The sequence below is a fragment of the Rhineura floridana genome, chromosome 5 (genome assembly GCF_030035675.1).
Source record: "Rhineura floridana isolate rRhiFlo1 chromosome 5, rRhiFlo1.hap2, whole genome shotgun sequence".
Classification (NCBI taxonomy): domain Eukaryota; kingdom Metazoa; phylum Chordata; class Lepidosauria; order Squamata; family Rhineuridae; genus Rhineura; species Rhineura floridana.
In genome coordinates this window covers 154,315,926-154,331,340 of record NC_084484.1, presented here as the reverse complement: position 1 = coordinate 154,331,340, position 15,415 = coordinate 154,315,926, and the positions used below count along the sequence as shown (strand labels likewise).

The following is a 15,415-nucleotide window of genomic DNA, read 5'->3' as shown; positions in this document are numbered from 1 at the left end:
ATGGGTGGCTTGCTGGCAGTACTTCCATACCCATGAAATTGAATTCACACTGGAACAGAAGAATTCAGAATGCTAGCTAATAAACCATTAGATTGCCTCTCAGAATGCACACATGTAGATAGACTGATCAGATTAACTGTGAAGTTTAATGTGGATCCATATAATGACTCATCTGTCTTATATGTATGTTGTTTACAAATTTCAGTGAAGCAACTATGAACTGTATCTCTCCAGAGGACTAAAACTGGAACTCATTTCTTTTAGTGCGTTGGGGTTTTTATTTTTTACACATGGGAGAAAATGCAATCGACAATTTTACTGCTCCTTCCGAAACACAGCTTAAACTGTAGGTTAGTAGTGCAGTGCAATATTTTTGTAATACAGGTTTATTACAAATACTAAAGTGATATTGCACATTTTTTTACTCTTTTTACCACAGGAAAAAGAAATTCAAATTTTAATGACATTTTTTATGAGCAACTGGAGAGGCACATGAGACACACATGAATGTGTATCATCATCATACTGTGACTAGAGATGAAAATCTGGAAATGAAGAAAAAAAACAGAAATTTAGCCCGGAGGTAGATATGGTTACTCCTCTCTTTGGAGATATGTGAGCGTAACTAGAAAGACCAGGGGTAGCCAACACAGACACCTGTAGATGTTGCTAGACTACAACTTCTGTCGACCATTCCAGGGGTAGCCAACATGGTGCTCTCCAGGTGCTGTTGGACTACAATTTCTATCATTCCTGACCAATGACCACGTTGGTTGGTTGATTTTCAGTTTATGCACCCCACCACATACCCACCAATGCCCCCACTCAAGGTGGCCCACAGACCCACAAAAACATGAAACCAGATCTGTTCCATTCAAAAGCATATCTCAGTGGTGCCCTTCAGATGCTTTTGGACTACAACTCCTATAATTCCTTTCCTTTGGTCATGCTTGCTGGAGAGGTTTGAGATTATGGGAGCTGTAGTCCAATGACATCTCACTGAACAGGGCTGGTTACATGTTTTTGTGGGTCTGGGCAAACAGGTTCCTCTGACCGGAAAGGAGGCAATGGTAGGTGAGTGGTAGAAGGTGATAGGGCCTCTAAACTGAAAATGATCCAAGTCCCTCAGAACACTCATGCTCCATACATAGGAAGCTACCTTGTACCAAGTCAGACCACTGGCACATCTAGCTCACAATTGTCTACACCTGGGGTAGCCAATGTGATGCCCTCCAGATGTTGCCGGACTACATCTCTAATAATTCTTGATCGCTGCCCATGCTGGCTGGGAGGGTTAGAGGGCATCAGATTAAGTACTCTTGGCTTAGACTGAACGGCAGTACTCCAGGGTTTCAGACAGGAGTCTTTCCTAACTCTACGTGGATATACCAGGGATGGAACCTAGGGGCCTTTGGCATGCAAAGCACGGACTCTATCCCTGATCTACAATTCTTTCTCAACTTGGAAGTAGCATATGCTGCCCAAAAACTAGACAAACCACATGGGAACTCACAGCATGAAGGAGGTTGTATTCCATTTTAAAATACATGGAAAATGATATGAATGAGCCCCATTAATTTATTTCATTTTTATAATGAAAAATGGGTATTAAAATAAAAAATTAAAGAAAAAATCCATTTGTTTCTAATTACTATCTGTTGGGATAAGAAACTGAAACACTCTGGAACAGCCTGTTGGAACAGTTGCTGAAAGGTTGAAGAGAGAGGAAAAAGAGAAAGATGGTTGTAGTATTAATCAACTGGAAAACTCTATTTAGGTGTAATCCTATTCCAGAGCTCTTGGAGCTGAATGCCATTGGAAGTGGCAAAAGTGTCATTCTGCCAGCAGAGAGGGACCTACACCTATGGGATGAAACATCTACAGGTGAGAGTCACCCACCTGAACAGTTAAGGAAGGCTGTGCCTGTGGGAGGGCTCGCCAGTCCAGGTCCCACTGATAGAGCAGCATAAAACAGGGTGGGGTGTGAGAGCAACATGGGCAGGCTGCAGGTTCCCTTGCTCTCCTGACCCAATGACTTGAGTCTCCTGTTTTCATTACTGTGTTGTTTTAACGGGATTGTTTTATTTCATATACACCACAGCCAGTCTGATACATCGCACCCAGACAAGGCAAAAAGCACACTTCTTATAAACAATGGAAGAGTCATGCTAAAACAACCTACACCTAGGGAGATTACATTATTATTCTGTTCTTCAAGAAGAGAAAAAAAGCTGGATCTTTAGTAGTCTGAAAAAAGATGAAAGAAATTACAGGAGGATCAGACTGCCAGTATTTTGGGGAAAGTATTCAAGCACACACCAAATATTTAGTTTTTGCACAATGAAAGCAGATTACAGTGCTCTGTTATCCTGGTTCAACAAATCTACAGAAAGCCCTAACTTTTTGAAGTTAGGAAAGCTATGGGGAAATACACTGAAAAGTGCAGGTTGAACTAATGATTAAAGGGAAGACATATAAGCACTGTACAATCAAATCAGGATGAATGCTCATTGTTGTATATCCTCCCTGCAAACAAATCAGAACCAATGCTCTACAAAGACCAGACATAGTCTAACCTCCATGTCAGTTCCGTGCAAGCAAACCAGGATGAATGCTCAATAAACAGGTCCTCTGGAGAAGCCCAAAGTCTATTTGATGATGGCATCATGATGCCTCGTGAAAAGTGAGTGAACACAGCATGGCAATTCCACATAAAAGTAGGTGGAGGTAGCCCCGGATAAGATGAATCCATTGAATGTAGTGGAGCTTACCTCTTAAGTAAACTTGCATAAGCACAGGATGCACATGGGCTGCACTGAGGAGGCTTACAGGGCACCTGTTCACAGTCTAACAGAGCAATCCAACTTGCCAGAGGCTGCCGGGAGCGAACCTGGATGTGGCGGAAGGGGCCGCTAGATCCACTGCCGTTCGAGGCCTCTTGGAGAGGATGCTGGCTGTGCCGGCAGGGTACAGCGTAAGAAAGAAAATACATGTTTCCTTCGCCCCCTCCCCTTTTCCCGATGTACCGAACTGGACCTGGATATTGCATAAATCCGCACCCCCCTGGAACGCCGCTTTTGCAGGCCTCCTGTTGGCTTCCGCTGGCTCCTCTTACACCGCACTGGGCTTCCCCGGCGGACCTCCAGCTGAGCTAGGATGAGGGACTCATAGCTCATCTGAGCCGGGACCTAGCCAGCTCTGCCGGCGGCCTGCCATATTCAACTCACCTCAGCCCAGCCCAAACAGCAATTGGATCGCGCCCTGCCCACTACAGTGAAAATTATTATAATTATTTAAATTATAACAATTATTTCTAAATTGATATCAGCATATGCAAATGCTATGCAAATCTGCATCCGCTTCCATCCTCCCCTTTGGGGACGCGTTCCCTCCTTTCCACGATGCCTCGGTGTGGGCTAGCCCATATATTCATCTCCTTTGCAACTGGCCATTCATTCCTGACCGCACCGGAAGCCATGGTCAAGCCACTCTCCAACAAATAAATAACTCAAAGACAAAAAAAACCCCGCATTTTGCAACCCGCTTAGCCCCGGAATTCCATTATCGCAGCTGCCACCGCCCCTCGCAACCCGGCGCTAGCCCACCTCTTGCCCAACTCGGGCATCTCCCATTGTCTGAGCTAGCCCAGGCTCCGATAGGCTTGGGCACAGTTCCCGCCCTTCCTTGCCTACGCAGCGCCGGCCTTCCCAAAGATGGGAGGAGGCGGGGACGGCGCTCACCCGCCCCTCTACGCGCTTTAAAAGCTGGGTGGCTCTGAGCTGAAGCAGAGGCTGTGAAGTAGGGAGTGGCGCTGCAGTTTCTTCGCCTTGCCCCCGCCGCCCTCCATCGGGAGGGTCGTTTTGCCGCTTTGACGACGTAGCTCCTAACTCCTAACTCCGATCCGGATTCATCTTCCCTGTAAGGGACACGGGGAAGGGAGCCTTTCCCATGCGGCTGTCGATCATGTCTCACAACTATCTCCTAGCGCCAATCCAGGAGTGTCCCTCTGACTACCTCGTCAAGGACGTGAAGCTGGCGGTGCTGGGGACAGGGAGCGTGGGCAAAAGCGGTAAGTGCCGAGATTATCCTGCCGCAAGCCATGATCAGAAGGGAGAATTGGGGAGGAGAAAAGGGGGCGGTCGTAGAGCACAAGTCTGGAGCGCAAAGGGTCCTAGGTTCAAGCCCTGAAATCTCCAAGTGGAGCTGGGAAAGGCTCCTGTTGCCTGAAAACCTTAGAGAGCTGCTGCCAGTCAGTGTAGACAATACTGAGCTAGATGGACTGTTGGTTTGACTTGGTATAAGGTAGCTTCCAAATGTTGATGGGCTCATCCAGCCTTCCCCAACTTGATGATCTCCAGAATTTGCTGGACTACAATCCCCATCATCCCTGCCCATTGGCCGTGCTTCCTGGGGCTGATGGGGGCTGCAGTCCACAACGTGAGGGGGGGGGGGAACACTACCGTGCCTGCCTCTGTGGCAGATAGTACTGAGCAGTAAAGCAGCCTCCTTTCTTCCTAAAGTCATCCATGCTTGTGCTTCCTCCTCTCTTGGAATGAATGAGTGAACAGTCAGTGGAAATGCTTTATTGAAGGCATGGAGGCGTGTATGTGCGTATCTGTTCCTGACACAAAGAAGCTATGAACGTGTTCAGGTGGGAGAGAATCGAATTGCTTTTTAAACAGATGCAAATGCCTGTTGTGTTACGCTGGAGATGCCTCCACTGGCACACAGGCACTGTAGCTAAGGAGACCAAGCTCATATCTCCATTTTCCTATATATATATATATAATTTTTAAAGCTTTTTTGTTTTAACATGTTTTTAAAGATGTTTTGTTTTAGCATATTTTAAAGTCTGTTTTTATGATGTTGTTTGCTGCCCTGGGCTCCTTCTGGGGAGGAAGGGCAGGATATACATTTAATAATAAATAAATAAACAAATAAATCAATAAATCTTCCTTTACACTGCTGATTACTTTGTGTAGCTGGATTTGCTCTAAGCATCACGGCCCACATTTGATCACCTCCCCCTTTTTTCTCTCTCTCAAATGGTGGCTTTATCAAAAGGATGTGTGGTTTGATGGGTCTCTCTTTAGCATCTGTCACCACTAGTAACCCAAGAATTCTTCCCTCTTTTCAGCTATGATTGTACGGTACTTAACAAGGAGGTTTATTGGAGACTATGAACCCAACACTGGTGAGTTTCTTTTTTTATTATTTTAAAGTCTCTTTGCAGATTCTGGCTTTGGTCCTTGAATGTAGCATGTACATGGAGAGCTCTCCATAGAGCCTTGTTTTGCCCCCCTGAAATGGTTGCACACGGGCACCATTCCAGGGAAGTCTGGGAAATGGGTCTGTGTGCCTTCCACAGCGCCATCCAGCCTTCCTCCTCTGCCTACCCCACAGGGTGGAGAGGACAAAGGAGAAACAGGGCTTTGCGGAACCTTTTGCAGAGGCAGTCTGGTGTAGTGGCTAGACTGAGTGTCAGATTGGAACCAGGGAGATCCAGATTCTAATCTCTCTACTTGGCCATGAAGCTTTCAGGGTGACCTTGAGCCAGCCGCCATCTCTCACCCTAGCCTGCCTCATAGGGTTGTTGTGAGGATAAAATGGGGAAACCTTGAACTCATTGGAGGGATGTAAACATAATAAATAAATAAATAAATGCCACACCTTTCCTCCTAGGAGCTCAGGATATTGTACACTGTTTTTTATCCTTGCAACAACCAAGTGAGGTAGATTAGTCTGAGAGAATGTGATTGGTCCATGCTCACCTAGTGAGATGCCTGGCTAAGTCTTCCCAGTCTTCATCACATTCTGAGCAATACACCATGCTGGTCTCTTTATTTCGCTGTGGCCAGTTGAAGAAATAATATACCCTCTGTTTAACAACAGCTGACCTGTTTCTTTATCCTGTCTCCTACCACCAACTACCAGTTTTTCAATGAACTTTCTTTCTTCTTTCTCCAGGGAACCTCTATTCAAGACTTGTTCACGTGGAAGGTGACCAGATTCTCTTGCAAATCCAAGATACCCCAGGATGTATTGAGGTGCAAAAATAATCCTAAATTCTGTCCATTCTGTCATCCTTATTGGGTTTGATATATTCCATCAATAGATATTAACATGGCTGATTGACGGCAGTGGGCTGCACAACAAGCCACCTTAGCAGTCTTCCTTTCATGTGCATTGATGCCATTTGCTCATTACTGCAAATGATGACCTTCCCTGACTCAAGTCTGATGGCTTAAAGGCAAGAGGAGACAAATGGGTACATAAAATAAGTTGCCAAGTGGGATTTCATGGCAATTGTCTCTGAATGCTTGACTAAGATTGGCAGGTAACTTGCCGGCATTACAAAAGACCCACTGTGTTCAAGAGGGCTTGTTTCAAGTAAGCATGCACAGGACTGCAGCCTTAGAAATACTGATCTCTTAGGCTATGTAAAATGTGGAGCCTCTCCCTTTCATAATATCTCACTGTTACCGCTGTGCCTATTCAACATTTATTTCCCCTCCACCTGTGATTCAGTCCTCAACAATACACCATATTGTTATTCCCTCCCCCTCTCGCAAATCATTCCAGCATCCCTAAAATCTCATACATTGGAATTCATCTTCTCTGGTTCTTTGTAGCACTTGGCTTCAGCATTTTTGACTAGAGTAGCACATCTTGCTCGTTTTGTGTCAAAAGCAGCCAGTGATGAAGAAATGCAGTTTACTTTTGGCAATCCTTTCTAGATTTAAGTGCCAGTGCCACACACTCTTTGGGAACTTTTGAACTGGCTATTGGCTAACACAGCCTCCCCTAACTTGTAGTCCAAAACATGGAGGGCACCAACTCCCGTCAGTCATGACCACTGGACACACTGGCTGGGGCTGATGGGAGTTGTAGTACAAAATATCTGGAGTGTGCCAGGTTGGGCTAGCAACAGGTTTAAAGCTGAATCTTCTCTTTCCAAAGCTGCAAGTCAGTTTTGAAGCAAACCTGTTCTTATTTGGAAATCCATTCAATACAGTAGGGCCCCACTCATATGGCGGGTTACATTCCGGACCCCCAACGAAAAGCAAAAACCGCTGAAAAGTGGAACTCATTGAATAGAATGGCGTGCGACGCCCAAAAAATGCTGTAAAAGCAGAAGAAGCGCCGTATGAGTGGGGCTTTAGTCTAATTGCATCTGAGACCGCCGCATTAGCGAAGCGCCGTAAAGTGGGCTCCTACTGTATAGCTGCTGTTGAAAAGCTTTCTGTTTGTATCTCATTTATGTAAGTAGACATGTTCTCTTCTTTCCAGGTGCAAGACGATGTTGCACAGATGTTGGATTCACTTTCCAGGTGTCTGAAGTGGGCAGATGGTTTTCTCTTAGTCTATTCTATTACAGACTACCGTAGTTACCAGTCCATTCGTCCCCTTTATCAACACATCCGGAGGATCCGTCCAGACTCTAAAATCCCTGTTGTCATTGTAGGCAACAAAGGAGACTTGACTCATTCCAGACAAGTAGCAGTAAATGATGGCCTACAGTTGGCCAATGAACTGGGCAGTGTATTCCTAGAAATCTCCACTAGCGATAACTTCCAAGGTGTATGTGATGTGTTTCAGTATCTTTGCAAAGAAGTTAGTAAATTGCACAGCTGTGGTAGTGGAGACAAAAGGAGATCATCCATCATTCCCCGACCCAAATCGCCTAACATGCAAGATCTCAAACGACGTTTTAAGCAGGCTTTATCGTACAAAGTCAAGTGAACCACCTCAAGATCAGCTCTGTTGAACAGACTGTTTTATAAAGTATTTATAAGAAGAATTTATTTTTGTAATGATGCTGTTTGTGCATTTGAAAGTATGCAGCTTTCTTGCATTACTTTTGTATTCATTGACTCCTTTCCCCCAAATGCTAGATTGCAACAGAATAAAGTTTAGGAACAGATTGAGCCAAAATGCCTATTCTTATGTTTGATAGTGACTTGGTGTTTGATATAGGGCAAGTGAAGTCAACTTTGTCAAATTTCATTACTTTAAAATTGTCTTAAATGTGTTCCAGTTTAACTGTATGATAGATAAGGCTGCTCATTTCTCTTAGAGCCTACTCAAAAAATACATTCAAATCTCTCCCCCCGCCCTTAGAAATAGAACTTACTTATAGGCTGCCAGTTCCTCTTGTATGCAAATATGGGGAAAGAATTGCAATACAACTAATTTAGTAAAATTCTGTGAGATCCTATGAGTTTTTAATATAATTGCAAAATTAAACTATTAAAATGAAGTAATTAAATACTTCTTTCTTATGCCTTGTTCCCCCACCTAAATAAAAATGCTTCCCAGAAACTCTTGTTGCTTTGGCATATCAGAATCAGGCCCAGATGTAGGCCAGGATCCATAGAACTATACAAGTAAGTCAATTAGCCAAAGGAGCCTTTCAAATCAGTTTGCAATATGGCTGAGGGCATTTGCTGTACCAAGGGGAAGACACGTCAGAAATCCAAAGCAATACTTTAAGTTACAATACCTATGTAGCCCTGCTTGAGACTAGGCCCAGTGGGACTTAGAAGTAAACATGGCTAAGACTGGGTTGTGATTGTGAGTCACTGACCTATGATGCACGTTATTGGGAGGTAATCATTTCTGGGTTTTACTGTTTGCAGTTCAGTCTTAATGAGCTGTGTTTTGTATTCCTGATTCATATTTTTGCAAGTTTTGGAGTATTCTCACAGTAGGTGAGACTTGCTGGAGTTCTGCTTGTTTTGGGATCAGGCCAAGACATGCCCATTCATCAACAGTGTCCCAATCAGTATGTTCTTAATGGCCCCATCTTGCACTGAGTTAACCATCCTATGTAACATAGGCCATAACTATTTATTTATTTAATTTCATTTATAAACCGCCCATAGCCAATGGCTCCCTGGGCGGTGTACAACATACAATAATACAATAAATGAACAAAATCACAGATAAAAATACAAATTCATAATAACACTAAATGATATTAGCATAGCTAAAACATTAAAACAGTAAAATACATAGAAATATATTAAAATACTATATTGAGGCTGCAAATTCTATAAACATTTGGATCTCACAGAATTTTACAAAATTAGTCAATGAATTGAGTTCAATGGAACTCCTGTGTAGTCATCCATAAGCCTGCACCATAAGACATCTTATTATTCCTACAGCTGGTAATTGTTTTCACTGCAGTGCATAAGGCTTAAAGGAAGAAAAAGCTAGAGGATGATAGTATTGGAAAGCTATAATAGTCCATGCCTTATCAACTGTCAAGTCCCTGCTCTCTGGGTGACCTTGGATCCGTCATTATCCTTCAGCTTAACCTATGTAAGGCGGAAGGTAAGAAGTGTTCTTATGCCAAGTAGCATCATTGGTCCATCCAGTTCAGCATTGCCAACACTGACTGGCAGTGGCTGTCCTGGATTTCAGACGGGACAGTCTCAGCCCTACTTGGAGATGCCAGAGATTGAACCTGAGACCTTTTGAACTCTGAATCTTAGGGGAAGAGTTGGACTCAGACGTAATAAACAGTAACCATGGGATATCATCATATAATAGCCTCATTAGATGCAAGTAGTAGAATCTCTCTCAGCCTAGTTTTTAGTTTTGTTTTGGTTCCAACAGGGCTAATTCTGCTGAACAATAATCCAAAGGACTGATAGAGTAGCCTCTAATTTTGCAGTAGGAAATTCAGCACCCTAGCTCAACTCCAACACATCTTTTGGACATACAAAAATATTGATGATGGACTTGTCATGATCACTCCTGTCTTTTAACAGCTGCTTGCTGGTCAAATCAATTGATAGGCAGCAATGGAGAAAGCTTCACCTATGAATTACTGCTTTTCATGCAGAGGTTAAGGGCACAGGACCCCTGTCTGGTGGGGGTGGGGAGACATAATAAATTAAAGGTGTGAGCAAACATGAATCATTTCCTAGTTTCTCTTAAATTTCTCCCAGTGACTTAGAGTTTGTTGCATCTTATATTCCGTCTTCCAGAATAAAGGAGACTCAGTTTCTCCATACACTTGTTATCCTCCTATCTGCCTTCTCTTACGTTTACCATACTTATTAATTTGATCATGTATGCCATGCCCCAAATTCTCATGATCCATTCTTCTTGCAAACCTCAGGTTTCTCCAGAGCATCCCAGTACCCTAAAACTGGGAAATTGGGGTGGGTGGGTGGAGGAAGGTCACTTGGCTACAGAATGTAATTTGGATTCCCAGATATCTGGAAGCAGAGTTGCTATTCCACTTCCAATTAAAAGCAGAACTGCAGACACCTTCAGGGGTGCCAACAGGACTTCCTGGACCTGGTACAGTGTATATAGATTGGGCCCCCTACATTCCCACCCACCCCCACTTCCCGGGAATCTATTGGTAAGAACTACTGCTTATGTACATATACTACCAATATTAACAGTTATTTTGAATCCACAGTCTTGATGAACTTATTTAACCTGTCTTTCAGAGTTCCTGCCCTCACAAGGCATTTTACAACAGTTATAAATAGTTCAAAAACCATAATCATATAATTATTAAATAAATGTTAACATTTAAAAGATTGGAGCCACTAAAAAATTGTGCAGCTTGACTGGACCAACTCTCATTGTAACCTACATCACAGGGTTGTTATAAAGATAAAAGGGGGAGGGAGGACCCCGGAAGAAAAGTGAGGTGCAAATATATTATGTCATATTCACAAACCATGCAGTAAGGGGGAAAACATGCACAAAGGCAGCCCTCCTCCAATTGCTTTAACTGCAACATTCCACAGTTCTGATATTTTACAGCAAATTGCCAAAACACACACACATTTACACAAAATTGCCAAGAAGCACACACAAAAATAAGCATGTGCTGCTTGACTGAACCAACTCTTAGCATAACCTACCTCACAGGGTTGTTGCAAAGATAAAACGGAAGGAGGAAGGACCACAAAGAAATGTGAAGTGCAAGCATATCATGTCATATTCACAAACTATGCAGTGAGGGGAAAATATGTACAAAGGCAGCCCCCCCCCAAATGTTTTAATTGCAACATTCCACAGTCCTGATTTTTACAGCAAATTACTAAAAAAAAAAAAAGCTTGCCAACAAGCACACACAAAAATACTCTAAGCATGTGTATCTTGACTGAACCAACTCTCAGTCTAACCTGCCTCACAAGATTGTTGGAAAGAGTCCATACACATACAATGGAGATGTAAAAATACATACAAGCTATATAATAGTTTATGTTCAAAACCAGTTGGTTGTTGCAGAACATTTTTTTTTTAATCAGTATGTATCCTACCAAATAACAGGAGTGACACCTAAGTAAGCCCTCTCTAATTGTCTTAAAAATAAAATGCGGTGGGGGGGTAGGTATGTGGGATTAGGACTGCAGCTTTAATCCCAGAAAAGTGAGTGTAGGATTTAAGCCTCATTTTGGGAAGGTTTTCAAAACAGGCTATGAATTAGACAAATTAGTCAAACTTGTATGACTCCTGATACAGTATTTAGAAAACTATAACACATTGTAATGGCATCCTAAACTGCGTATACATTTTTTATTTCTGTTCAAAATTATTTGATAGATAAAATATACAAGATGCTATTTTTGCAAATACTTTTAAAAACCTTGCATATACACTTTTATTATCATCAAGGGTTTCTAGCTGTTGGCTGGTGTTCAACAAATCCCATCAATTATAGCTCTGATTTCACTCACTGGCTAAAAACCTGAAAGGGAGGGGCCTGGAGCAGTCTCATAGCTCATTTCACAGAAATTGTGTGGGGAAAGCTTCCATTCTGATGTATAACTTATGTTCCAGAGCACTTAGAAACTTACCTTTTTTAAAAATGAAAGCTGAGAGTTTTGGCTCCTTGCTGGCCTTGGGCCTGGTAGAAATGGACCCTTTCTACCTGTCTGTCAATGGCCCTAGTCACTGGATGCTGCTAAATCATTCTTGTTGGAAAACATCCACTGAGGCAGTTTGGGATTACTCTTTTGTCTATGATGCTGCCCACCCCAATGTTTTTTTTATGGAAAGATCTCTTAGGAAAGAGGAAAAAGAAGTCTGCTAAGGGATTGTAAGAGGTCAGCACTGTAACAGGCAGTAAAGAGGAAACAGAAGAAGATAATCCTGACTGGGGATGGGTAAATCTGCCAGTTTCACTTTCTTTCATTTTTTTCACTCTTAAATTCAGTTCTTTACATTTCCATGTCAGCTTGTGAAAATTCATCAGCATTTTAGGGTGAATTTCTGCTAATATGCACCTTTTTGTGTACAGCTTTGCCTAGCATACACGTTCTTGCAACCCAATTTCTCCTAACATAAAGCATTTTTGTATGTTATTTTCACTAGTGTGTGCATTTCATGTACACTTTGCCCTAGTATACGCATGTTGGTGCACATGACTTGGCTGGAGAACTGCACTGCAAAATTCTAAGAAGTGCAAATGCTGAAGGATGGCTGTGTTTCAGGTTGCATATTTTTTGGAAAGTGCAAATTAGGTAGGCTTGCCTTTAAATGCAAACAGAATTGAATTTCTCCCCCACCCCTAGTCCTGGCAGACTCGTGGTACATGCTACATGCACATATTTTTAGGTAGAAAACATTGAACAACTGACGGCTTTAGGGGCAACTACCTTCCAGATGCTGCTCCCATAATCCCTGATCATTGGCCATCCTGGTTGAATCTTATGGGAGTTGGATTCTAACAGCTTCTGGAAGGCCACAAGTTCCTCATCCCTGCTAATGGAAAGGGCTGACGCTCAGTAGTAAAGCATCTGCCTTGCATGCAAAAGGTCATGGGTTCAAGCCCCAGAATCTTCAGGTTGGGCTGGGAGAGACCCCTGTATGAAACTCTGGAGAGCCACTGCCAGTCAGGGTAGACAATATTGAGATAGATGGACCAATGGTATGATTCTGTACAAGGTAGTTTCCTGTGTTCCTATGAAAGCTTGTGGGGAGGGGGGATTTTGTGCAGGAAACAGCCAGCAGGGAACATATCCCTCCTCCCGCACCCCCACAACTCTCCTCCATTCAAAATTGCAGTCTCCTAAACTGATTTTCTTTAAGGGGGGGGAAGGTCTGAGCTGTTCGACAGATTTGCTTGTAAAGCGTAGTTTGCCCTTTCTAACCTTTGGTACTTTAAAAAAGCATGAAGTATTTAGAAGCAATTTGAGAAGTATAAACATAGGGTTGAAAGAATGGGGTGCAATTGCAGCTCTAATAATCAGTTATGCTGCATGAAGTGCAATGACAGAAAAAAATTGTTCCTCCTTCTCTGAGTCACTGAAATTGTATTGTTATTCTTAAATATTGTGGGAAAGACGGATGTGTTTTTCTCCCTTTGGAATAGAAGGTAATGGGATGTATGTCTTACACTCAAGCAACTCCATTGCCCTGATTTAACATAAATCACCCGCACTTTCCAAATTGTTCATTCCAATTCAGAATTGATCTCCATCTTCCTAAGAGATTGGTGCGTAATTGCCTTGGTTGTCCCACAATGAGAAGTGTAGGCTCAGAGGCAGACAAGAAAATTAAAAATGATCTGAGAGAGAGTATTTGCTTTCTGTAGCATATGCAGGTATTTCTTTCATCCTAGTGTGGCCTCTGGTCAGAGGCAGTTTGTGAATATTTGAAACACTACAGAAACCTATAATATCTGCTCACCAGAGGCAAAAAGCAAGATAAGTGTACACTCTGGTAGCAACCCATTCTTTCAAACTACCTCAAATTCTCTGAAACTATTATCTGGAGTAACTCAGTTTTGTCCTTTCATTCATAAAAACGTAACAACATAAGAGCCTGCTGGATCAGGCCAACGACCCATCTAGTCCAGCATCCTGTTTTCACAGCGGCCAACCAAATGCCCACGGGAAGCCCGCAAACAGGACCTGAGAGCAACACCACTCTCCTCACTGAGATTCCCAGCAACTGGCATTCAGAGGCACATGGCTTCTGACAGTGGAGGCTGAACAAAGGCACCATGGCTAATAGATATTGATAGCCTCCATGAATCCTCAATGAATTGTCTGATCCTCTTTTAAAGCCATCCAATTCACTCCCCCCCCTTTCGCTGCACGCTCTTCCCTACCTTTTTTTAGTTTTTGGAAAAGATTCCTATGAAAATGGCATGATGGCACACCCTCTTGTTTCTCTCCAGTTGACAGTAGTTTTCCCCATGGATTTTTGTTGGCATATCATGAAAACTGAAAGCATACCTGTCCCTGGTGACAGCTGAGATTCCCCCCCCCCAAAAAAAAACCAAGAGGAAGTTGAAACTTCAGTCACACCATCTACATTAGAATCACTGGCAATCACTCGTGGTCGAGTAAGATTGTCTTCCAGGGTAAGGTCTTTAACAGTGGGTTCATAAGTGACTGTGCAAGCCAATTCTGGATCCACACAGCCTCCCACAGTGAGGACATAGGTTTCCAGATGGAAATTGGAGGATTTGTTTGACGTGCCTTCTGCTTAGCTCGTTTATCCCTTTCGCCCTGTACTCGTGCTTCTTCAAAGTCCATAGCACTTTTGATAATGGCCGACCTCCAATTGGGACGCTCATGGGCCAAGGCTTCCCAGTTCTTGATGCTCATGTTACATTTTTTAAGATTAGCTTTGAGAACATCTTTAAACCTCTTTTGCTGTCCACCGATATCCCATTTTCCATCCTTAAGTTGGGAGTAAAGTAGCTGCTTTGGAAGAGGGTGATCAGGCATTCGAACAACATGGCCGGTCCTGCGAAGTTGATGTTGGAGGATCATTGTTTCAACACTGGTAGTCTTTGCTTCTTCCAATACGCTAACATTAGTCCGCCTATCTTCCCAAGTAATTTGCAGAATTTTCCGGAGGCAATGTTGGTGGAATCTTTCAAGAAGTTGGGAGTGACGTTTATAGATGGTCCATGTTTCACAGGTGTACAGTAAGGTCGGTAGTACAATGACTTTGTAAATAAGCATTTTGGGCTCCCTGTGAATATCCCAATCCTCGAACACTCTATGCTTCATTCAAGAGAATGCGGCACTCACACAGCTCAGACGATACTGAATTTCAGCATTGATATCAGCTTTTACAGAGAGATGGCTGCCCAGATAAGAAAAGTGATCAACATTCTCCAGTGTCGCACCATTAAGCTGGATTGATGGTGCTACAGAGGGATTGGTTCGCACTTGCTGATGAAGCACTTTGGTTTTTTTTATGTTAAGCGAGAGGCCAAGCTTTTCATATGCTTCTACAAAGACATTTAGGATAGTTTGAAGATCTTCCTCTGAATGTGCGGAGATAGTGGCAAATCAGCCCTGAAGTTAAACATTTCAGATGAGCCTATTTGTCATGTGAACACAAAGTCAATGTCAGAGGTTGGCATCATTGGGCACCTGCCAAGGCAGACAACCTACCAGGGTTGGGGGAATTCAGT

General features: G+C 43.0%; 1 protein-coding gene across 1 annotated transcript; it reads left to right on the top strand.

Moving 5' to 3' along the window:
• Positions 1–3,764: 3,764 nt before the first annotated feature.
• Positions 3,765–8,620, top strand: RASL11A (RAS like family 11 member A). Its single transcript, XM_061629575.1, has 4 exons — positions 3,765–4,069; positions 5,138–5,194; positions 5,968–6,047; positions 7,291–8,620. Exons 1-4 carry the CDS (start codon positions 3,949–3,951, stop codon positions 7,741–7,743), a joined length of 711 nt encoding a protein of 236 aa, XP_061485559.1. The 5' UTR covers positions 3,765–3,948; the 3' UTR covers positions 7,744–8,620.
• The last annotated feature ends 6,795 nt before the right edge of the window (positions 8,621–15,415 follow it).

What these genes read in the sequence shown, in the direction of transcription:
- RASL11A (XM_061629575.1), top strand. Translation starts at nt 3,949, where the DNA reads ATGCGGCTGTCGATCATGTCTCACAACTATCTCCTAGCGCCAATCCAG. An exon ending in AGGGAGCGTGGGCAAAAGCG is followed by an intron (nt 4,070 to 5,137) that starts GTAAGTGCCGAG and finishes CCCTCTTTTCAG; the next exon opens with CTATGATTGTACGGTACTTA. An exon ending in AGACTATGAACCCAACACTG is followed by an intron (nt 5,195 to 5,967) that starts GTGAGTTTCTTT and finishes TTCTTTCTCCAG; the next exon opens with GGAACCTCTATTCAAGACTT.